This window comes from Elgaria multicarinata, chromosome 5 (assembly GCF_023053635.1).
Source record: "Elgaria multicarinata webbii isolate HBS135686 ecotype San Diego chromosome 5, rElgMul1.1.pri, whole genome shotgun sequence".
In the NCBI taxonomy this organism is placed as follows: domain Eukaryota; kingdom Metazoa; phylum Chordata; class Lepidosauria; order Squamata; family Anguidae; genus Elgaria; species Elgaria multicarinata.
Genome location: NC_086175.1, coordinates 112,248,239 through 112,268,797, shown reverse-complemented (window position 1 = coordinate 112,268,797; position 20,559 = coordinate 112,248,239). Strand labels below are relative to the sequence as shown.

At 40.4% G+C, this 20,559-nt stretch overlaps 1 protein-coding gene across 1 annotated transcript in view; it reads left to right on the top strand.

Annotated features, from left to right (window-relative positions):
• The window catches only part of TNFRSF19 (TNF receptor superfamily member 19), a 66,433-nt gene that overhangs the window by 38,617 nt on the left and 7,257 nt on the right, over positions 1-20,559 (top strand). Inside the window, exons 4-5 of the mRNA XM_063127033.1 lie at positions 3,061-3,239; positions 4,024-4,109. Coding sequence (XP_062983103.1) covers positions 3,061-3,239; positions 4,024-4,109 — 265 coding nt within the window. The remainder of the gene's footprint in view (positions 1-3,060; positions 3,240-4,023; positions 4,110-20,559) is intronic.

Here is a 20,559-nt window from a genome sequence, read left to right as displayed (position 1 = left end):
TTGGGGCCCATTGACACATACCACATACAGCTTTCATACCGCTATATCCTGCTTGGTGTGGCTCCTGCCTTTTATATACTGCTTTCATACTGCTTTCATAGTTCAATATCCTGCTTGGTATAGATGAGCCCTTAGAGCAAGTCCAGGGCCCACCAGCCCAGGGAGCCCCAAATCACCACCCAGAAAGTCAAAGATGATGGGGGCCACGGCAGACCATCCCCCAGGCCAGCACAGACATACTGGGGTGCACCAGAGCTCAGTATCTTTTATTCTCCTTTTTAAAAGAGATTTTGTAGTTATGGGTGGCCAGCCAGGCATGTGCATAACATCGGCAGTTATACTTTTCTATAGCCACACAATTTTGTTTAGCATCACACCAGCAGATTCAAACTCCATTTTATTCCTGTCATCAACAGCAACAAAATGTTTATTGCTTATAGCCGTTGGCCATGGCAAACAACCTGTAGTCATGATAATGCTATGGTTTAAGCAAGTGACACTGCTCAGTGTATTTCTTTTTATCAGGGCTGGCAAATAGCTTCCCCCTCCCCCGCTCTAACATACCCATAATTTAAAAGCACTTGGGGTGGGAGAAGAAAAATGTTAGTTGTGTGCTTCACAATTGAAGTAATACACATGTCCACATCTAAAGGGGGGTGTCTAAAATTCCCTAGCCATACCACTGGTGCCACTGAACCATCAGTGGATAAGGGAAACAATGGCTGAAAGACAGGCTTGAACACATGCAAGAAAGAGAAGGTAAAACTTTGTCATGAACCTTCCCTTTGCCGCAAATTATAGCTTACTTGTCAGTGGCCGTTTCTACACCAGCCCGAAAATCTGGACTGGTCATGGCTGAGTCCCTGTGCATTCAAATGACGCACAGGAACTCCCGGGAAGAAGAAGGGACTAGAACGGGTTTTCCCAGGGATAAGTACTCCCTAGGAAAACCCGATTTTTCCAGCGGTCTTGGGATCATCCCGAGACCGCAGGAGGTGTGGCCACCTGTCCCAGCTTCTTCTCTCCTCCCCGCGAGTACCAGGGATCAGTAGAGGGAAGGAATCAGGTCAGGAGGAAGCGTGAGGGGGGAGCTTCTTCTTCTTTTTTTTTTTTAAACCACGTTATGTTTAGTTGGAGCACATGTGTGCTCATCTCTTTTAATAAAAATGGCAGGTGCGACACCCTCCTTCCTCTCAGGATGTTGCACCCACATGTGGACTAAGGGGAGGCTCTCGCAATCAGGATATTGCGAGATCCTCTCCCCTCCCTCCCTCTACACTGGTATGGTGTGGAAAGGGCCAGTGTCATCACAAGGGGAGAAATTGTGTTTCCTTATCGTCACTTCTCCACCCACGCTTTTGTCCCTAATTACTTCCTCTTTCGAAAGAGAAAGTAAACAATGTGTACATGGCCCATTTTGATCGCGTTGCTTCTCTTGCACACAGCAAAAATAATTCAGATTTACCAGGGTCTATTTTTGTCATGCGAAGAAGACTAGAAGGGATGGGAGGCACGCAGGATACAGATGATGTCGTGAACAGAACCAGTGAAAAATCCGTGAGTGCCCAGTAACGAGTGTGCAATAAAATGTTTGTAGATGACGCCCTGACTCTACTCCTCTGAGTTTTCGGAGGCCGTCTTCAAGGGGTGCCTACCCATCCCAGTCTGATGTGAGGTGGGTAGGTGCAGGGGCTTCTCAGCTGTGGCACTTCACCAAAGGAATTCTTTCCTGGGAAAGTTTGCCTGGTGCCTATGTTAAAGTCTTTTTGATACCAGACAAGTTCCTTTTTACTATCTCAGATATTTAAACTTGATATTTTCTGCTGCTTTTTTAACATTATTCTGCTATTTTATTGATGTTTTGTTATGTATGGTTTTATATCTTTATGTGAACCCATATTAGAAATATTTATTGAAGGATGGCATATAATAAATTCCTTAAATAAACTACTCTCTTGTACACTATTTTTAATCAAATTGCACAAATGTTTTAATCTGTATAATATTATAGATGCATATAAGGGACTATAGCTCAGTAGTAGAGGACATGCTTTGCATGCAGGAGGTCCCACGTTCAATCCCTGGCATCCCCAGTTAGGGCTAGGAAAGAATCCTGCCTGAAACCCTGGAGAGCCATTGCTGCCAGTCAGTGTCAACAATACTGGTATACATGGATCAATGGTATGATTCAGTATAAGGCAGCTTCCTTGATTCCTATCAAAGCCCTCAAAATAATGAGCTGCTATTAAATAAAATAATAATAATAATAATAATAATAATAAATAAATAAATAAATAAATAAAAAAAATATATAGAAAACCTTCAGAAAGTGGACCTACCAAAATACATCCACACCAACATCCCGAAAGCAGTCATAATTAAAACTTGCTCAATTGTCAGGAAATTCCTGAATCTGTAAAAGACAACATGACTTAGCAATGTGAGAAAGAGATAATAATAATAAAAATCTTTAGTATTTGGTTTTTTAAAACTTTTTCTTTGGTACCACACATACTTTTACTTTTTAATGTTAAGCAAAGTGTTACTGTTAACTAGAACGAATATAACACAAATCTTCTGAACAGTTGATGTTGGTCATATAATTTTTTCAGCATAGGCATGAACCTTTTATATCAAAATGTTATATACCTTCTAAAATGTTATATCAAAACTCTATTGTTGCTGTTTTAATATAAATGTCTGGAAATATTCACATAGTCTAGCTTTTACATTTTCACATATATGCCTTAATTAAAAAACGGGCAGCTTAGAAATTCCCATAAGCTAGTAATAATGTAGCAGTGGGAGTCCAGGGAGCTCTTTATCATTCAAATGCTCAGCGGTTTCTCAAAGTGGATGAATACGTATTGCTTATAGGAGTAAGGGAGATTATTAGTAGTGGAAGACACATTTGAACTTGCTGAAAGGATTGCTTTTGTCTCTACACAGTCCTTATTCTCAGAAATAATTATACTGGGTCTTCATTTCATCCTTGCAGTCTCTCTTTATTCACGCTTCTGAATTTCTGAATAGTGTGTTCTTGCTTGTTAATCCCTACAGGAATGCGGCTTTGGCTATGGAGAGGATGCCCAGTGCATGACATGCAGGCCAAACAGATTCAAGGAGGACTGGGGCTTTCAGAAGTGCAAGCCATGTTTGGACTGCGCTCTAGTAAATCGATTTCAGAAAGCCAATTGTTCTTCAACTAGCAATGCTGTTTGTGGAGACTGCTTACCAGGGTGAGTTTAAGAAGGTTCTCAAGGAAACTGCAAGTAACATATCTGCACTCCTAGTACAACAGAGTTTGGATTTGGAAAGTTCTGTTATGTTAGTCTTGGCTGGCTTTGCCACGAAGAACTGATTACTTTACCTTTCTGCTAGTGAAAATGGGTGAATCTTAAAGTCTGAAGCACTCATTCATATCAGTGATTAATATTTTGGTGTCTCAGATTACGGGAGTAACACATTAATTATTATTTAACGATGGAATATTTCAGAACTAAGAAATCCACAAACTGAATGTACTTCTCTTGCTTCCCTGGCTCATTTTAAAATAGTAGAAAACCTCCTATTACTCAGATAAATTAAAAATACACTAAAACTTCATACTACCATGCATCCATATCTATGCCCTGCTGATTTGAAATGTGTTAGATATGAGGAACTACTCAGTTGAGAACTTTCAGCTCAGTCTGATTTTATCTTCCAGCTCAGACTCTGACTTATTGCCTGATCTCAGGCCTTAGCTAGACCTAAGGATTATCCCAGGCAAATGGAGGGGTCGTCCATGCCTGCTCCCTGGATCCCTTGTGTGTCATTTGGATGCACAGGGATGATCCCGGGACAATCCTTGGAAATAGTCCTGGTCTAGCCATTGCCTCAGTTATTTTATTTCAGAATAAAATAGAAAAGGTCTCGCTGCCTTTTATCACAACTAGGAAATTAGACCCTTGTGTCCTGCTGTGTTAAGAATTTGTAGGCTAGGTATATGAGAAGTTTGTGATCTGCTCCTCTGTCTTCCAGATTCTATAGAAAGACAAAGCTTGGGGGCTTTCAGGATATGGAGTGTGTTCCTTGTGGTGACCCACCTCCTCCATATGAACCTCACTGTAAGTGTTCCTGATGCAGTATGACACCAATTTTAGACTTTTTCTTTTACATTTATTTCGATAATTTGAAAATGATTTGTTGACAAAAGTACCTTCCCCAAAAAGGCAGATGTCACGCCTCTAAGATGAGTTACTCTTTTAAGAAAGAGGTAAATATATGGGGTTAATGTGCAACTCCATTTATTAATAATTGGTAAGATAACAGGGAAAATGTGGTATGATCCAAAGTTTGAACACTTATAGTTCATGTTGGGATCAGTGGGAAAGCAGAACATCTGCTTATATTTCTCTGACTGTAATCCCTGGCATTTACACTGCTTAAATGTGGGGGAATTATCTGGATAGCTACAGTGTGTTTAATTTCTGGAGACCTTTGAGTAGATTGCATATAACTAGGGCTGAAACACTTGTCAACTTTACTCACAAACACAAGCTTGGGGAAACCCCAAGGAAGTTCCCAAAAAATCTCTATAGAAAAAAACATTAAAGATGGGGAACTCCCCAAAACAGCACATTGAGAAATTAAGGATACCCTATGACCCTGTTTTATTGACAGATTGTTGGGGAGAAGGATGTGGGGGGTGGGGGAAATTGAATGGATTATTGTGAAGAAGGAGATAGCTGACTGGGACAGTGAACAGGAACACTTCACACTGCAACATTTTGTGACAGATCTCATGTGTAAGCTAATAGCATTCAGAGATATGCAGTTTGGGAGCTGTTGTCTGCCCCCTTCGAATTGAAATATGTTGCTTAAGGTTTTCCATATATCTCTAGTTAATTATGTTTAATAATGAATTCTGATATCGAACTATTTTTCTAATGTTTTGGTGTTCTTACATAACTAATTTATGGTGCTTTCTAATTTATTTTTATTTATGGCTAGTTCTTGCTTATGAAATTTTGAAGAATGGTGTATACTGATGCTATGTAACTAGGAAATAATAGAATACTAATTATATGGATAAAATTCTGAATTATTAGGAAGAGTGTAATGCTCCAAATTTGTGCAAGTAGGTAGACATTTGTACACTGCTAATTCTGTATCTTGTACAATGAAAGGGACAAATATTAAATGTTATATGTCTATATAAATTAATCACAATCTCTAAGCTTTGGCATATTTTTGTTTGCTTTTGAAAGCTAAGCTGGGGACACAGACTTCCTGAGCTAAAGTCCCATAATATAACTGGGACATTAATGAGGACCACAAAATGTTGGTAGCAGTTGATTATTACCCAGTTGACTATAAATTTCAGGGCTACCTTTCATCTTCTCTCTGCTGCAGACCTTTTAAAACAGAGTTGTGGTTTAAATATTTACTCATGAAAAAGCTGGTTGTGGGTTGTTAAAAGACCATCAAAGTTGAAAGGATTCTGTAATGGACAAGTAAGGAGTGTAAAAGGCCAGGACAATTGTAATCGGTCTTGGGTAAACTTTATAGGGTAAACACTGGATTCTGTGTCATTTGATAATGGTGAATTATTCTTATGCATAAATTCATTTTAAATAAGTTCAAATAAATCACCTTTTGTTATGAGAAAATTTTGATTGTACAATGGCAATACAAAGTTCCATTTTTAACTGAAATTACTAGAAACAACATTGAATGAATGTATGACATGTTCAGCTATTCCCTTGTTGGGGGAAACATATAACTTTAAAAACAAAGGTAAGAAAGTATACAAACAGAAAAATTAAGATATAGACTATGTAAAATGCATGTATCCTTCTCCCAGATGGGATTTTTCAATTTTTTAAAACAGTAATGGAAATCAAATGGAATTAATTACACAAAAATAATAATTGAACAATAGAAAAGTCTTGGCAGTTTTCCATTTCAGATAGAAGCAGCTGGAATGAATCAGATGTAGGAAAATATAACATTTGCCCAAAAGGCATCATGCTATATATACTACCAGGTGTTCTTTCTTATCTCCTATTAAGCATGTACACATGTTTTGAATAAGTATTCTTCTCCATGATCAGAGTTTCACCTTTTGCTTTGGAAAAGATGTGTTTCGAATGCCAGTATATGAAGTTCTAAAGACTTATTTTGCTTGTTTTGCTTAGGGTTCCATCCAAGCAAGGGAACATAAAGCAGATTTGAGATCCATGGCCCTTAAGCAACACATTTTTAACTATGGTCCCATAGGCTCAGCCAGTCAAAATTGTCACTGGCTGCTGCTTGCTACCACTAACTTAGCCCAAATCAGTTTCTCAAATCACAAACTCATGGGTGACTCTTTTGGGAAATGCAATTGGATATGTGCATTGGCCTAACCTGTGTTTCTAGGGAGGAGCCGCTGTTGTTTGCATCTACCAAGCTCCTTTCTGCAAAAAGAAACTTGCTGCCAAAAGTAGCTGAAAAGTGGTGCCAAAGGACTCCATGCATCTGGCACTTTTTCAGCAGCTGTTTGGCTAAGCTTAATTAGCCTTGTATTTAGTCCTCCCAATTCAGGAGCCAGGATTATACAACTCACACATGAAAATTATTAGCGCTAGAGCATTTGTTTTATACATGGTTTGTAACAAGGAGAGATAGAGAATGGCGGCAGATTCTCCAGAAAATAGAAAAACAATGCCTCTAAGGGCCAAACTAGATGTGACGTTTGCAGTTGTATAGTTGATTTTCTTTAACAAATAGCTAATGTGGTGGTGGGAGGGGGAGTGCAAAGCCAGATCCAGACCATGACTTGGGGAGAAGGAAGCTTTAACCTTTGTACCTGCCACAGTCCCAATAGGAATCCCCTCTCCACTTACCTGCTTATCACAATGAGAGAAAAGCTTCCACTTTCAGTTCTTCTGTAGACCCTGGAAATCTATTGGATGAATTCATGGCTAGCTAACATAGTGAATAGCATTAGCAGGCCTGCCAAATCCAGAAACCCCTTTATATGTTAATATTCAATGTAATATTTATTCTTATTTGCCCTGGAACTGGAGAGGAGAAGGGAACCATATTCTAGCTTCTGCCATCAGAGAGCTTCGGCTGTTGGGCAGTATTTGGACTACTGGAAGGTTGCACCCACCACTTCCCCAGAATAACATCAAGGCAAGGGGAAGATTAGCCTGAATCCATCCATCAGCCAGAGAAGGAACAGCTGTAGGGAGCTCGCTTCTCCATCCTTGTCAGAAAGAAAACTTGGCTTTCTTGGCAATTGGCCTGTAGCCCTGGAACTGCAGAAGTACGGGAAAAGAACACTCTGGCCCCATCCATCAGTCAAAAGAATAAGAGACAACAAATGCTATTCAAGCAAGAACACCAACAAGGGAAGATCAGTTTGGCCTGAACTGCTTTCAAGTGCCTGCTTATAGTTTAGCATCTTATTCTGCCCTTAAAAAACGGATCTCACTCCTCTTCCTTTCTGTTCTACTCCCCTTCCCATTTTTTACTTTGTCTTTTTAGTTTGTAATCCTGAGGTCCTTTCCTTTTTATTGAGCGACAATAATTGCCTGAAAAGTGAGATAAAATACATTAAATCAAAGGAGGGCAACTTCTTTTGGTCTAGGGGTCAGATTACCCACACTCTCACACCCCAGACCAAGCCAGTGGACCGGATGATTTCAGGGGACATGCTCTTACCCCCAAATCCCTTCCTTTCCAGTGATGTAATCAGTCCCTGCCCACTTAAAGAAACTCTCCATGCAAAGAGAGGCATAAAGCCCCAACCCTCTCCAAGCTGCAAAAGCGGACTCCTGCAAGCCCTGGTTGAGTCGGGCTGCTCCTTCCCGTCCTGTGTGCAGCCCAATTTATTATTAATTAAATAATTTTGGGTTCCCTTTAGCACAGTGTTTCCCAAACTGTGAATAGGGGTCCATGAGAGCACTATTTTCTCGGTAAAATATTAAATATAATATTATGTATGTATTAGAAAATACTTAGTGGAATAGTATTTAGATTGTAAAAGCTGCTATTGTGATATGGTCATATGATCTTTCCGAGAAAGATCTTGGAATTGTTGTAGATCGCAAGCTGAATATGAGCCAACAATGCGATATGGCTGCAAGAAAGGCAAATGCTATTTTGGGCTGCATTAATAGAAGTATAGCTTCCAAATCACGTGAAGTACTGGTTCCTCTCTATTCGGTCCTGGTTAGGCCTCATCTAGAGTATTGTGTCCAGTTCTGGGCTCCACAATTCAAGAAGGATGCAGACAAGCTGGAGCGTGTTCAGAAGAGGGCAACCAGGATGATCAGGGGTCTAGAAACAAAGCCCTATGAAGAAAGACTGAAAGAACTGGGCATGTTTAGCCTGGAGAAGAGAAGATTGAGGGGAGACATGATAGCACTCTTCAAATACTTAAAAGGTTGTCACACAGAGGAGGGCCAGGATCTCTTCTCGATCCTCCCAGAGTGCAGGATACGGAATAACGGGCTCAAGTTAAAGGAAGCCAGATTCCGGCTGGACATCAGGAAAAACTTCCTGACTGTTAGAGCAGTGCGACGGTGGAATCAGTTACCTAGGGAGGTTGTGGGCTCTCCCACACTAGAGGCATTCAAGAGGCAGCTGGACAAGCATCTGTCAGGGATGCTTTAGGGTGGATTCCTGCATTGAGTAGGGGGTTGGACTCGATGGCCTTGTAGGACCCTTCCAACTCTGCTATTCTATGATTCTATGATCATAAAGTCTCATTGGCTCCTGCAAGCTAGAACCAATGAAAAAGACAAAGCACTCCCTTCCCTCTCCTCAGGCTATTATGGGTGACATAAACCTAATCTACACCAAGCAGGATATTGCACTATGAAAGCGGCATATAAAAGGCAGGAGCCACACGGCTGCTTTATAGCGGTATTGAAGTGCACTGACAACTGTTGGGACCCATTGACACATACCATATACCGTTTTCATACCACTTTCATAGTGCAATGTCCTGCTTGGTGTAGATATGCCCAGAGAAGACACACAGCACTATCAGAGCACTGCCTCTGCATCACATGGCCTTATATGCAGCCAGAGTCAGGTGTCAGGATATAAACTCATAGAGAGCAGAGTCTGGAGACAAGTTTTGGTCTTTTCTGTAGCTTTGAGCAATGGGTATCTATTCACATGAGACTGGGGGAAGGGTGGTTAGGGTAACTGTAGAGCTGGGAGAGTTAGCAAAACCACAATATGTGTACCTGTCAAACGACCGGGAACTGTGCGGCACTGCGTGGTTTGCTTACCACTCTGTCATCAGACAATACTGGGCTAAATGGACCAATGGTCTGACTCAGGATAAGACATCTTCCTATGTTCCTAAATTAATTTATAGGGCTTGGATGCAGTTCTAGGCTTTGTAAATTAATTGTAGGGCTGTTGGCCCTGTAAATTAATTTTTAAGGCATTAGCAGTAGCTCTAGGCTCCACAAATATATCTTTAGGGGCTCCTATCAGATGGACAGTTATTCATTCAGATAATTTTCCTTTGTTTTGCCCTCTTTATATATGTTCTCTGTAAAATATCCCCAAACCTAACTTATTAATTTTAATATCAGATGTACTTTTGAGCATTTATGTGCGGCAATTTTTTGGTATGAAAATAGGCTTAAATGCCTATCTTTTGCTCCAAGCACTCTCCAACCTCCCTTTATCCCAGGAATATTTCATTCCCTCTAAAACAGCATTTTTGAGTTCCATCAATATATTTCCAGACCAAAAGTCTTTTGTGGCCAAATTAGTTTGGGGAATGGTGCTTAGCAAGTTCATCATTACAGATGTTGCAATCCAGTTGTTTATTAATGTGTCTGCTTATAGAAAACCTGTTTGTGGAAATAACTGAAATAAACCATTGCTGTGTAAGTTTGGTCCAAATCTTTCTATTAACTTTGCTGAACCTGGCTCCATCAGGAGCGGTCTCTTCGTATGTCACAAGACAAGCGGCTTCCGCCGGCGAAGGACACATTGGTGCCTGCATTGCCCCCGTTACATGAATAAAATATGATTATTAAAATACAGATCTTCAGATCTACCAATAAAGACAACCATTTTCTAAATTGGGTTATTTTCTCCCCCATTAAACAGTAGGCCATTTAGAAACCTAATGCAGAATAAGGCATGATTAGAAGTTAGTCCAAATTCTGTTTTCATTTGTTATGGAATTCTTGGTTTACTGTCCAAGCCTGTGTTACAGATTGTTATAAAATAGCAAATTTCATTAAGGTCATTGAGAGCTGAATGCAGAATAGTTTCATTGGAGGTACTTGTTTTGCATAACATTTTCTAGTCTAGCTTTCTCTAGTCAAGACATGGGCTAGTTTTGTTTCCATTACTTTATGAATAACTATTAATTGTATAAAAATAATAATTATTATTATTATTGATTGCACAATGTTCTATTGCTTTGGAACAAAAAATACTCACTTTGTAGAAAGTATAGATTTCTAACAATATCTGATTGAACTATAGCTCTGTTTTGAAGATTAGGCCAGAACATTCGAATGTACATGAGGCTGTTGCCAAAGACAGCTGCTGTGTGTGTAATCATCCTGTCCCCATCCCTGTAATTTTTGTTACAACTTACCTGTGCCCTTACATAAGGCTTTTAGAAAGCTAAAACGATAATATTAAGCATTTTAATAGTGTGAGGTTGACTTCAGATCTATTCCTGATTAGGCTATGAAATAAGAATGTTAAATAAGTGAGATCAGCTTGAGAACTTGGTTTAATTCAAACATGCTTTGAATGTATTTAACCACAGGTTTTCTCTAATTTCATCACACCCGTTCCACTTATACTCTTCTTTGCTGTATTACAACGATTATAAAATATGTAACCAAAATTAGCACATGTAATTTTCCAAAGTATTATTAAGACAATTACAACTAAAATGAATTCTAACAGCGTGACTTACCTTCATTAAGTGTTTCATTAAACATCAGTACTGTTTAGTTAAGAGAGAACTCACTGTCATGTTGAATAATTTAGCCATACAGTATTTGCCATATATTACTTTATATCAGTTTGTTTAGAAGAGCACATTTGATAAAACTGCTTCAGGCATGAACAGGAGCACTAATGCACATGGATCAGCTTCACTATTCATTGCAGTGATGGCAAAAGTTCTAAATGCCTATGCTAGCCAAAAGTACAGTGTGTGGACTTTGGAGCACCAGTAAGAATTTGGATTGTGCTGTGTCTCTGGCCCTTTCTACACTTAAGGAAAATGGAGGGATCGTCCCTGCCTGCTGCTGGGATCCCCTGTGTGGCATTTGGATGCACGGGGATGATCCCAGGACCATCCCGGGATATAGGGCTGGTGTAGACATGCCCTCTGATTTCTATTTAGTTGGCTTCACCTTAGTTTTTCCATAATGTTGCCACGTGTTGAATGTGCCTTTGGGATTTCATAGAATCACCGAATAGTAGAGTTGGAAAGGGTCTATAAGGCCATTGAGTCCAACCCCCTACTTATTGTAAGACTCCACAAGATTTGTTTTATTCCCCTTTGTTTGTGTGGCATATCCTTTCTTTTTCGTTAAGGAAACAACTTCACTCCATTATAATTTCATTTCATTCTGTAATTTTTCTTCACAGCGACCACAATAGCAAATTATTTTAAAATGGCTTCAGTGTTATGAGAAGTTAGTATTTCTTAATGAGGTAGAGGTGTGTGTTATGTGTGGGTGGGGGAGGGTGTATGGCTGTGTATATATGCTAGATATGGGTGAATCCTGCAAGACTCTTTGGATAGGCTCAGAATTTTTCCAGCTCCGCACTTCCGCACCCCCCATTGGCTTGGGAACATTGCCCCCATCCTTAGCTTGTCCCACTGCCTTGCTCCAGACCCATCCCCCATAAAAAAACAACCTTTACTTCCCTGGTCAATAGGCTAGTTTCAGGAGGAGGAGGAGCAAAAGCAGAAGAGGAAAGAAGGCTTCGTCCATTGGTGGTTTTAGTCCCTCTTGGAAGCTGGAATGAAATTTGGAAAAACCATTTCTACAGTAGGGACTTTTGGGCTAAATCAATAACAAGACCCAAAAACAGCCCTCAATAAATGTTAAGAACATAAAAAAGAGCTGTGTTAGATAAGACCAAAAACCTAGTTAGTCCAGCAATCTGTTCTCACATTGGCTTAATCTACACCAAGCAGGATATTGCACTGTGAAAGCGGTATTTAAAAGACAGGAGCCACACCAAGCAGGATATGGTGGTATGAAAGTGGTATATGGTATGTGTCAATGGGCCCCAACAGTTGTCATTGCACTTCAATACCTCTATAAAGCAGTTGTGTGCCTCCTGCCTTTTATACACTGCTTTTATAGTGCAATATATCCTGCTTGGTGAAGATTAGGCCACTGGCAAACTAAATGCCTATGAGAAGTCTACAAGCAGGACGTAAGTGCAATGGCAGCCTCATTCTCATATTCCCCAGCAGCTGGTATAAAGAGGCATGCTTCATGTTCCATAAAGGGAGCAGTTATGACGAATCAGGCGGACTGACCACATAGTTTAAGATAATTTTCCAGTTGTGCATTCCTCTCTGTAGCCGGTTGCTCTCTTCATATCAATCAGAACACATTTCTAATGCCTAGATTACAACTAATGCATCTGTCTGGCCTCTCAGAGCTATCAGGCAGAAAGAGGTGTGAGAGAGCATTGGACAGAGACAACATGTTTGTTTCTGTATAATAAAAACTAGCGCTGTTCAAAACATTGCTATTAGTTTTTCCATCCTGTATAACTGAGTATCATGATACTTACTTACAGTATTCTCATATTTCCTTAAAGTGAGCATATGGCTTTACTGGCGCATGCCAACTAAATATACGTTAAGATAATGGGGTCCTGATTAAAGGAGCTGAGCAGATACATTGCTGAACATAATTTGGCCCTTGAATGTTTGTTTAGTAAACTCTGCTCTAGGATCTGCTTACATTTCCTCTATTTCTGGTTTTATTTTTCAAGGAAATGGGGCGGGAGGGGGGGGGGAATTCCTTTTTTCCACACGTACTGATTATTATATTTAGCAAAACAAGATTCTAGTCTGACTTAACTATATTGCGACTGAGTGTTAGTTATATCAGCATTTCTTCTACGATGTTCGTTTTCCTGAAATGTGGAAAGCAAGAGCTTATTTATATGATCTAGACTACCTAAGGTTGTTTACTCAGGACAGTTATCCCGATTGTTAACCACAGGGACAAAAAATATGCAAATAGGACATATTCCCTATGTCCAAAATTTTCATCAGACACCATGTTGTTGTGGAATGTGTTTCAGTCACCTTATCAGTTATAATAGTGGAGCCATGCTAGGAAGCTGTAAACCCCTCAGTGAGATATGCCCTCCTGTCGTAAGACTTGCCAATCCTCGTTATTTTTTTATCCTTTCTGGTTACAACTTTAAGGCCCAAAATTCTAAAGCCATTTTCTTAGAAACAGACCCTTATTGATTTCAAGCAAGCACACTTTTAAATAGGAATGGTTAAGATCGCTGTCCAAGTATTTGCCCCATCATCACCATCCAGATCCTCCTTCAAGTTCTAGCTATGGAATGGAGGCCCAAGAACACAATGATCAGTGCTTCTCCATCAACTGAGCGGTCATATTTATAATACGTTACACTGATTCCCATCCCCCCAACCCGCCACCACATCTTTCAGTCTGGGCTGCTTTTTCCTTGGAGCTCAGGGGTCATAGGACAAGCAGCTACCATCATACCTTTGCCACTCATGTTTTTGGCTTGCTGACGTGACTGCTTCTTTCCCTCCAGCTTTTCTTTCTGTTCCTCTTGAAAGCGCTGTCTCAGTGTTTTATTCTCTGAGAGGGCCTCGCCCTCCTAAAGAGACTCCAGATGAGACAAAACAACCCAGCACCCCAGGGATCATTAGCCCATTAAGTCTTTCAAGCTGTTTGCATTCTCAGAATTTGCAAGTCAGCTATAAATCTATATATACACTTGTTACATTTTATCTGGCTGGTGAAAAAAGGACAGCTCTAAAGAGAGAAGATGTTTTACTTCTCCGCTTGTTAAGATTGTGCCTCTTTCTAATTTAGAGTGCACATTGTCTTTCGTGTGGCATTTGAATGTCTTATATTATAAATTATGCTGGCATGTCTCCAAAATGAAACTCCTCTTGAGCTTGAATATCCTTCCATGGCCTCAATTCCGTTTCTGATTGAGATACTGGAGAGGATGATGACATCTCAACTCAAGGAAGTTTTGGATAATACTGATTATTTGGATCCATTCCAGTCTGTCCTCCATATGGGACAGAAACAACCTTAGTCACCCTGGTTGGTGACTTACACCAGGGGAGGATGGGGGCAGGGACTGCAACTCCGTTGGTTTTCCTGGACCTCTCACTGGCCTTCAATATTATCAACCACGGTATCCTTCTGACTCCTTCTGGGCTGCAGTGGGTCTGGGAGACATGCTGTTGTGGTAGATGTGGTCGTTCAGAGCAGGACAAACTTAGTGATGCTATGGGATTTCTGTTCTCCTTTTAAGAAACCAGATTACTTGAAGGATTGTCTCCATCCATATAAACCTCCCCAGGCACTAAAATGATGTACAGAAGTGTTGCTTTGAAATACTTTATATTTCTCTTAGGCCTTAGCTAGATGGGGCGAAATCCCGGGGCAATCCCCACGATTGTCCCTGTGCGTTCACATGGTGCACAGGGAATCCCTGAATCAGGGAGGGATTATTATTATTATTATTTATTTATTTATTTATTTATTTATTTATTTATATAGCACCATCAGTGTACATGGTGCTGTACAGAGTAAAACAGTAAATAGCAAGACCCTGCCGCATAGGCTTACAATCTAATAAAATCATAGTAAAACAATAAGGAGGGGAAGAGAATGCCAACAGGCACAGGGTAGGGTAAGCAGGTACAGGGTAGGGTAAAACTAACAGTATAAAGTCCGCACAACATCAAGTTTTAAAAGCTTTAGGAATAAGAAAACTTTTTAGTTGAGCTTTAAAAGCTGCGATTGAACTTGTAGTTCTCAAATGTTCTGGAAGAGCGTTCCAGGCGTAAGGGGATGATCCCTCCCTTGCCCTGGGATATCGCCCTACCCTTTGAGCCTGCTTTTTCCACGGTCCCAGGCTGAGCCCAAGACCGCAAAATGTGGGGTTGGGCATCCTGGTTTGTCACGGTTCCTCGTGAGGAGCCGGGACCCACACACAGGGCGCAGAGCTCCTCAGGAGCACTGCACCATCGGGGGTGGAGTGGGGGGAGCAGGGAATTTTTTTAAAAAAACACCCTACCTTCTGCACACGAGCGCTCGTGTGCATCTTCCCCTTTAAGAAAAAAAACACAAAGTGGCGGGTGCGAGCCTCTCCCTCTGAGGTCGTTGCGCTTCATGTGTGAACAGAGGGGGAGATTTCACGATAAAAATGTCGCGAGATCTTCACCCCTCCGTCTCGCTAGACCAGCTAGGTCTAGCTAAGGCCAATGTTTTACTATTTTAGATGCTGATGTTGTGTTAAAATATTTTTTTATCACGACCTTGAGAAAACTTTATTTTGAAAAACAGCATAGAAATCCTTGAAATGAAATAAATAATTAAATGAAGGTATGGCCTTTTAAAATAACTTTCCAAATTCATTCAAATTACAACTAGGATTCAAAGTTATCCATACTAAAGTATGTGTATTGCTCAGATTAATATATACATTGGATGTAAAGGGATTCCCTTGTCTTTATTGTCAATCAGAGATTGGAGATACGGGATTTCCCCTCCACCCTTTCACACTGCAAGTGAGGCTTTCAAAAGGCTTCCATTGGTGACCATGGAGGCTTTTAAAAGCCCTAAATGTAAATGGTGGGGCATTTGGGGGGGTGAGTGAACTTCCCCTTGCGAATCCTGCAACCCCTCCCCGGAAAATCACCCCTTACCCACTGCATAGGACATAACCTACCCACTTGAATTTTAAATTAGCCTTTTAATGATTATTATTATTATTTATTATTTATTTATTTATTTATATAGCACCATCAATGTACATGGTGCTGTACAGAGTAAAACAGTAAATAGCAAGACTCTGCCGCATAGGCTTACAATCTAATAAAATCATAGTAGAACAATAAGGAGGGGAAGAGAATGCAAACAGGCACAGGGTAGGGTAAACAGGCACAGGGTAGGGTAAAACTAACAGTATAAAGTCCGAACAACATCAAGTTTTAAAAGCTTTAGGAAAAAGAAAAGTTTTTAGCTGATCTTTAAAAGCTGCGATTGAACTTGTAGTTCTCAAATGTTCTGGAAGAGCGTTCCAGGCGTAAGGGGCAGCAGAAGAAAATGGACGAAGCCGAGCTAGGGAAGTGGAGACCCTTGGGCAGGCGAGAAACATGGCATTAGAGGAGCGAAGAGCACGAGCGGGGCAATAGTGTGAGATGAGAGAGGAGAGATAGGAAATGATGTGCTGCTTTTAGTGATGTATTGGTTTTAAGTGTTTTAATTAGTTGTATGGTGTTGCATTTGCGTTGTGCCCCACCTCGATCCGGAGGGAGAGGCGGGTAACAAATACATTTATTATTATTATTACTATTATTTTTGTCATTTCTGTCAGCACACGACTATTGTAAGAACATAAGAGGAGCCATGCTGGATCTAATCAAACACCTATCTAGTTCAGCATTCTGTTCACACAGTGGTCAACCTGCTGCTTGTGGAAAGCCCGCAAATAGGACATCAGTGCAATAGCACCCTCCCACTCACATTCCCCACCAACACATATACAGAAGCATATTGCTTCTTAATCTGGAGGCAATATATAATCATTGTGACTAGTTGCCATTTATAGCCTTGTGAAGAAAGCAAGATCTGTGCAGGCCTCTGATATCCCATCCAGTTCTCCTGTCCTTGGTCAAAGGACATGGAGCTTTATTCCTTTGCTAAACAGAAAGGGCAGGCTGGATGGGCATCTGGGATGTACACTGAGGCCTCCTCATTCTCCCTTATGACCCAATATTCACACCTTGGTGCATACACACACACACATACACACACACACACACACACACACACACCAAGGACGCAGAGAGAAAATATCACTGTTTTGAAGTATGAGGGTCTCTCCATGTGCAGGAATGATTGTACCAATAGTCTGTGATTTGCTCTAATTTTTGGAAAGTGGGAGGAAAGTGTTAATTTCAGCTACAGGGTTTGAGAATATCAGTATTTCTCTTAACCAGCTCTTTGCACAAGTCACTACTAGAACCAACCTTTCATCTCTTGAGTCAATCCTATAATTAGCAGCCTTCTTTGCCAGAGGCTAAGTGAGTGTTTGTTTTAGGTATAGTATGTCTGCAAGATATTTAACTTAATCATTACTTTTTATTAACAAAGAGGTAGCTGCTCAGTTGAACTTGAAATCTTTCTGAGAGAATGGGATAATGATTGACCTATAGCTCTTTGTGGCCTGTCTTATATATTTATTAATACAGTTGACCCTTCAGGCCACTTACAGTACTCATGCATTCATGCTTTGAATTTAGAAAGGAACATTTGATGTTAAGTAGTGTCTAATCTGCTAGATACAGCTCATTAAACAGCTAGATTGCATGGAACTTATCTACATACATTTTGTTGAGCTTGTCTGTTGTGCTCAGAACTCACCATGTTGTCAGCCATAATAAGTGAAAATAACGTTTCAGTGGCATTTCATTTTTGTTTGTGTGAGAAAATATCATGCCTCAGGAAATATTATTTTGCTCAGGCCATAATGGCCTATGTTCTTGCTCCTCAAGCCGTTACCTTTTAGATGTTCAGATACAGAGTGCAATCCTGCAAGCCCCACTTGTTTATAGCCCATCCTTCCCCCAAGGAGTTGCTTCCACAGCGAGCCACTGATGCGCTGCCAGGGGTGTAGCATTGCTGGCAGTCTGTACACTCAAAGGTGAAACTTTCAACACCTCCCTTGGCAGCTTGCAGCAGCTTGTTCTTCTCCAGGATTCCAGTGCTCTGGCTAACCCTGGAACGAGCAGAAGTAGAGCAGCATACAGAGCCCAGCTTCTAGATCCTCTGGGGAGATGGGAAAAGACCTTGCGTTTGAGTATATGGACTTGCAACAATGGGGAATGGCCAGCTATGTGCTATTGGCTTGCATAGAGGCAAACCAGCAGAGATGAGGAGGGCTGTACTAGCTTCTAGAGGGCTCCTATGAATGCGGTATATAAAAGGCAGGAGCCACACTACCGCTTTATAGCAGTATTGAAGTGTACTGCAGGATCTACACTACTGCTTTATAGTGGTACTGAAGTGCACTGACAACTGTTGGGGCCCATGTCATATCTACACTGAGCAGGATATAACACTATGAAAGTGGTATGAAAGCGGTATATGGTATGTGTCAATGGGCCCCAGCAGTTGTCAGTGCACTTCAATACTGCTATAAAGCAGTAGTGTGGCTCCTGCCTTTTATAGTGGAATATCTTGCTTGGTGTAGATGGAGGGGGTGGGTGCTAGCAAGTTTGCACCTATAGTTTTAACGTTTTGTATTTCTATACACAAAATTCAGCTATGTCCAATCTCTATTAAACCACATTAAGTGATTACATATACAAAGAATTCAAACCCATTTGTATGTTCAGCAGCTCCAGTAAAAGACGGAGTGCTGTGTCAAGTCTTGGGATTACCATAACTTGATACCAGTGCAAAGTGACTATGGATCATGTAGGACAGCCAAATGGTGGTAATTTATACTTGTGGTCTTGATGTTAAATTCCCCTGGTGCAGTGGTATTAATACAACACAAACAGAGAAATGATTTCATCTCAGAATATGTGGATTGTTTATACTTTCAATTATAGCTCACCTGTCTTTAGAAATTAGGAAGGCCCTATTTCCCTGATATCGGCAATTTACCAAAGTCCCAAGAGAACAGGGAAGTGGGTATAAATCACTATTACCTTAGGAATAAGACCAACCCCCATTTGGTAAACCATTTATGTGAACAAGAGCCAAAAAGCAAATGCTGTTTGGGCTGCATTAATGGAAGTATAGCTTCCAAATCATGTTGAGGTACTGGCTCCCCTTTATTTATTTATTTATTTATTACATTTTTATACTGCCCAATAGCCGAAGCTCTCTGGGCGGTTCACAAAAATTAAAACCATAATAAAACAACCAACAGGTTAAAAGCACAAATACAAAAATACTCTATTCAGCACTGGTTAGGCCTCATCTAGAGTATTGTGTCTAGTTCTGGGCACCACATTTCAAAAAGGATGCAGACAAGCTAGAGGGGTTCAGAGGAAGGCAACAAGGATGATCAGGGATCTGGAAACAAAGCCCTATGAAGAAAGAATGAAAGAACTGGACATGTTTAGCCTGGAGAAGAGAAGACTGAGGGGAGATATGATAGCACTCTTCAAATACTTGAAAGGTTGTCACACAGAGAAGAGCCAAGATCTCTTCTCGATCATCCCAGAGTGCAATACAATTCTGGGCTCAAGTTACAGGTAGCCAGATTCCAGCTGGACATCAGGAAAAACTTCCTGACTGTTAGAGCAGTTACAACTTAACATAACTGGGTTGTTTTTTTACATGTTAAATTGTATGGTGATTTTACCATACTTTGGCAGTGCCTAACTGGTCATTATGACTACAAAGATAATTTCCCATAAAAATTATAGTCTTTCAGTCTTGTCCAGACATGCTTGTGGGAATGGACAAACGTTACATTTTTTCGGAAGCTAATGCATTTGGGTTTTCTTTTAATTGTTTGTCATATCAAATCTTTGTTGTTCTTTGCCTGTGAAGTTGTTGAATTGATGTGAGGTTCCATAAGCACTGCAATTCATAGTTGTTGAACTGACACTTGTAAAACTAAAAAATATAATTTTTAGTCTTTTTTTCCTTTCTGAGGCATTGGGTGCATAAAATCTTGCACCTTTTTGAGTTAAAGACATGATTCTTTTTCAGAGAGTTGAAGGGTGTTTGAAATATCACACTCATTCCATTTTTTGCCTCTGCTAAATGGGTTTTGCAAGTTTTTATGATTTCAAATGTGTTTGACTAGAAGTGATGATAGCCCTCTTTAGATGCTCATAATAAATGTGTGTAGGGAGTCGTTGTACATGGGGGCGATGTGGACAAATTGCGATAAATTTGTATAGGTCAAGTGTGAAGCTGGCTGCCCTGATGATGCATCCTTTATTTTATCCCACAACTAGCTGATATGCCCGACGTTGCTCGGGTCCATGAATAATGTTTATAACATTTATTTGATAAATAATAAATTTCTCTGCAACTTATTCATCTTTACGTTGGTTGGTTGTTGTTTTTAGTTTGGTTTTGTTAGTAAATTTCTACTCAGCTTTGCTTGGGTCCCCTAAGCTATACATATCTGTGAGGTAATCATCTTAAAGTCGCTGCACGATAGGCCAGTCCTAGGCCTGTGAGGTAACTTTAAAACAAATTAAATTAGTTTCTTCTCTTTTTCTCCCTCAACGCCTGTCCAGGGCTGCCTTGAAGTCACGCTGTTGTAACTAGTTATGATTTTAAAACCACACAT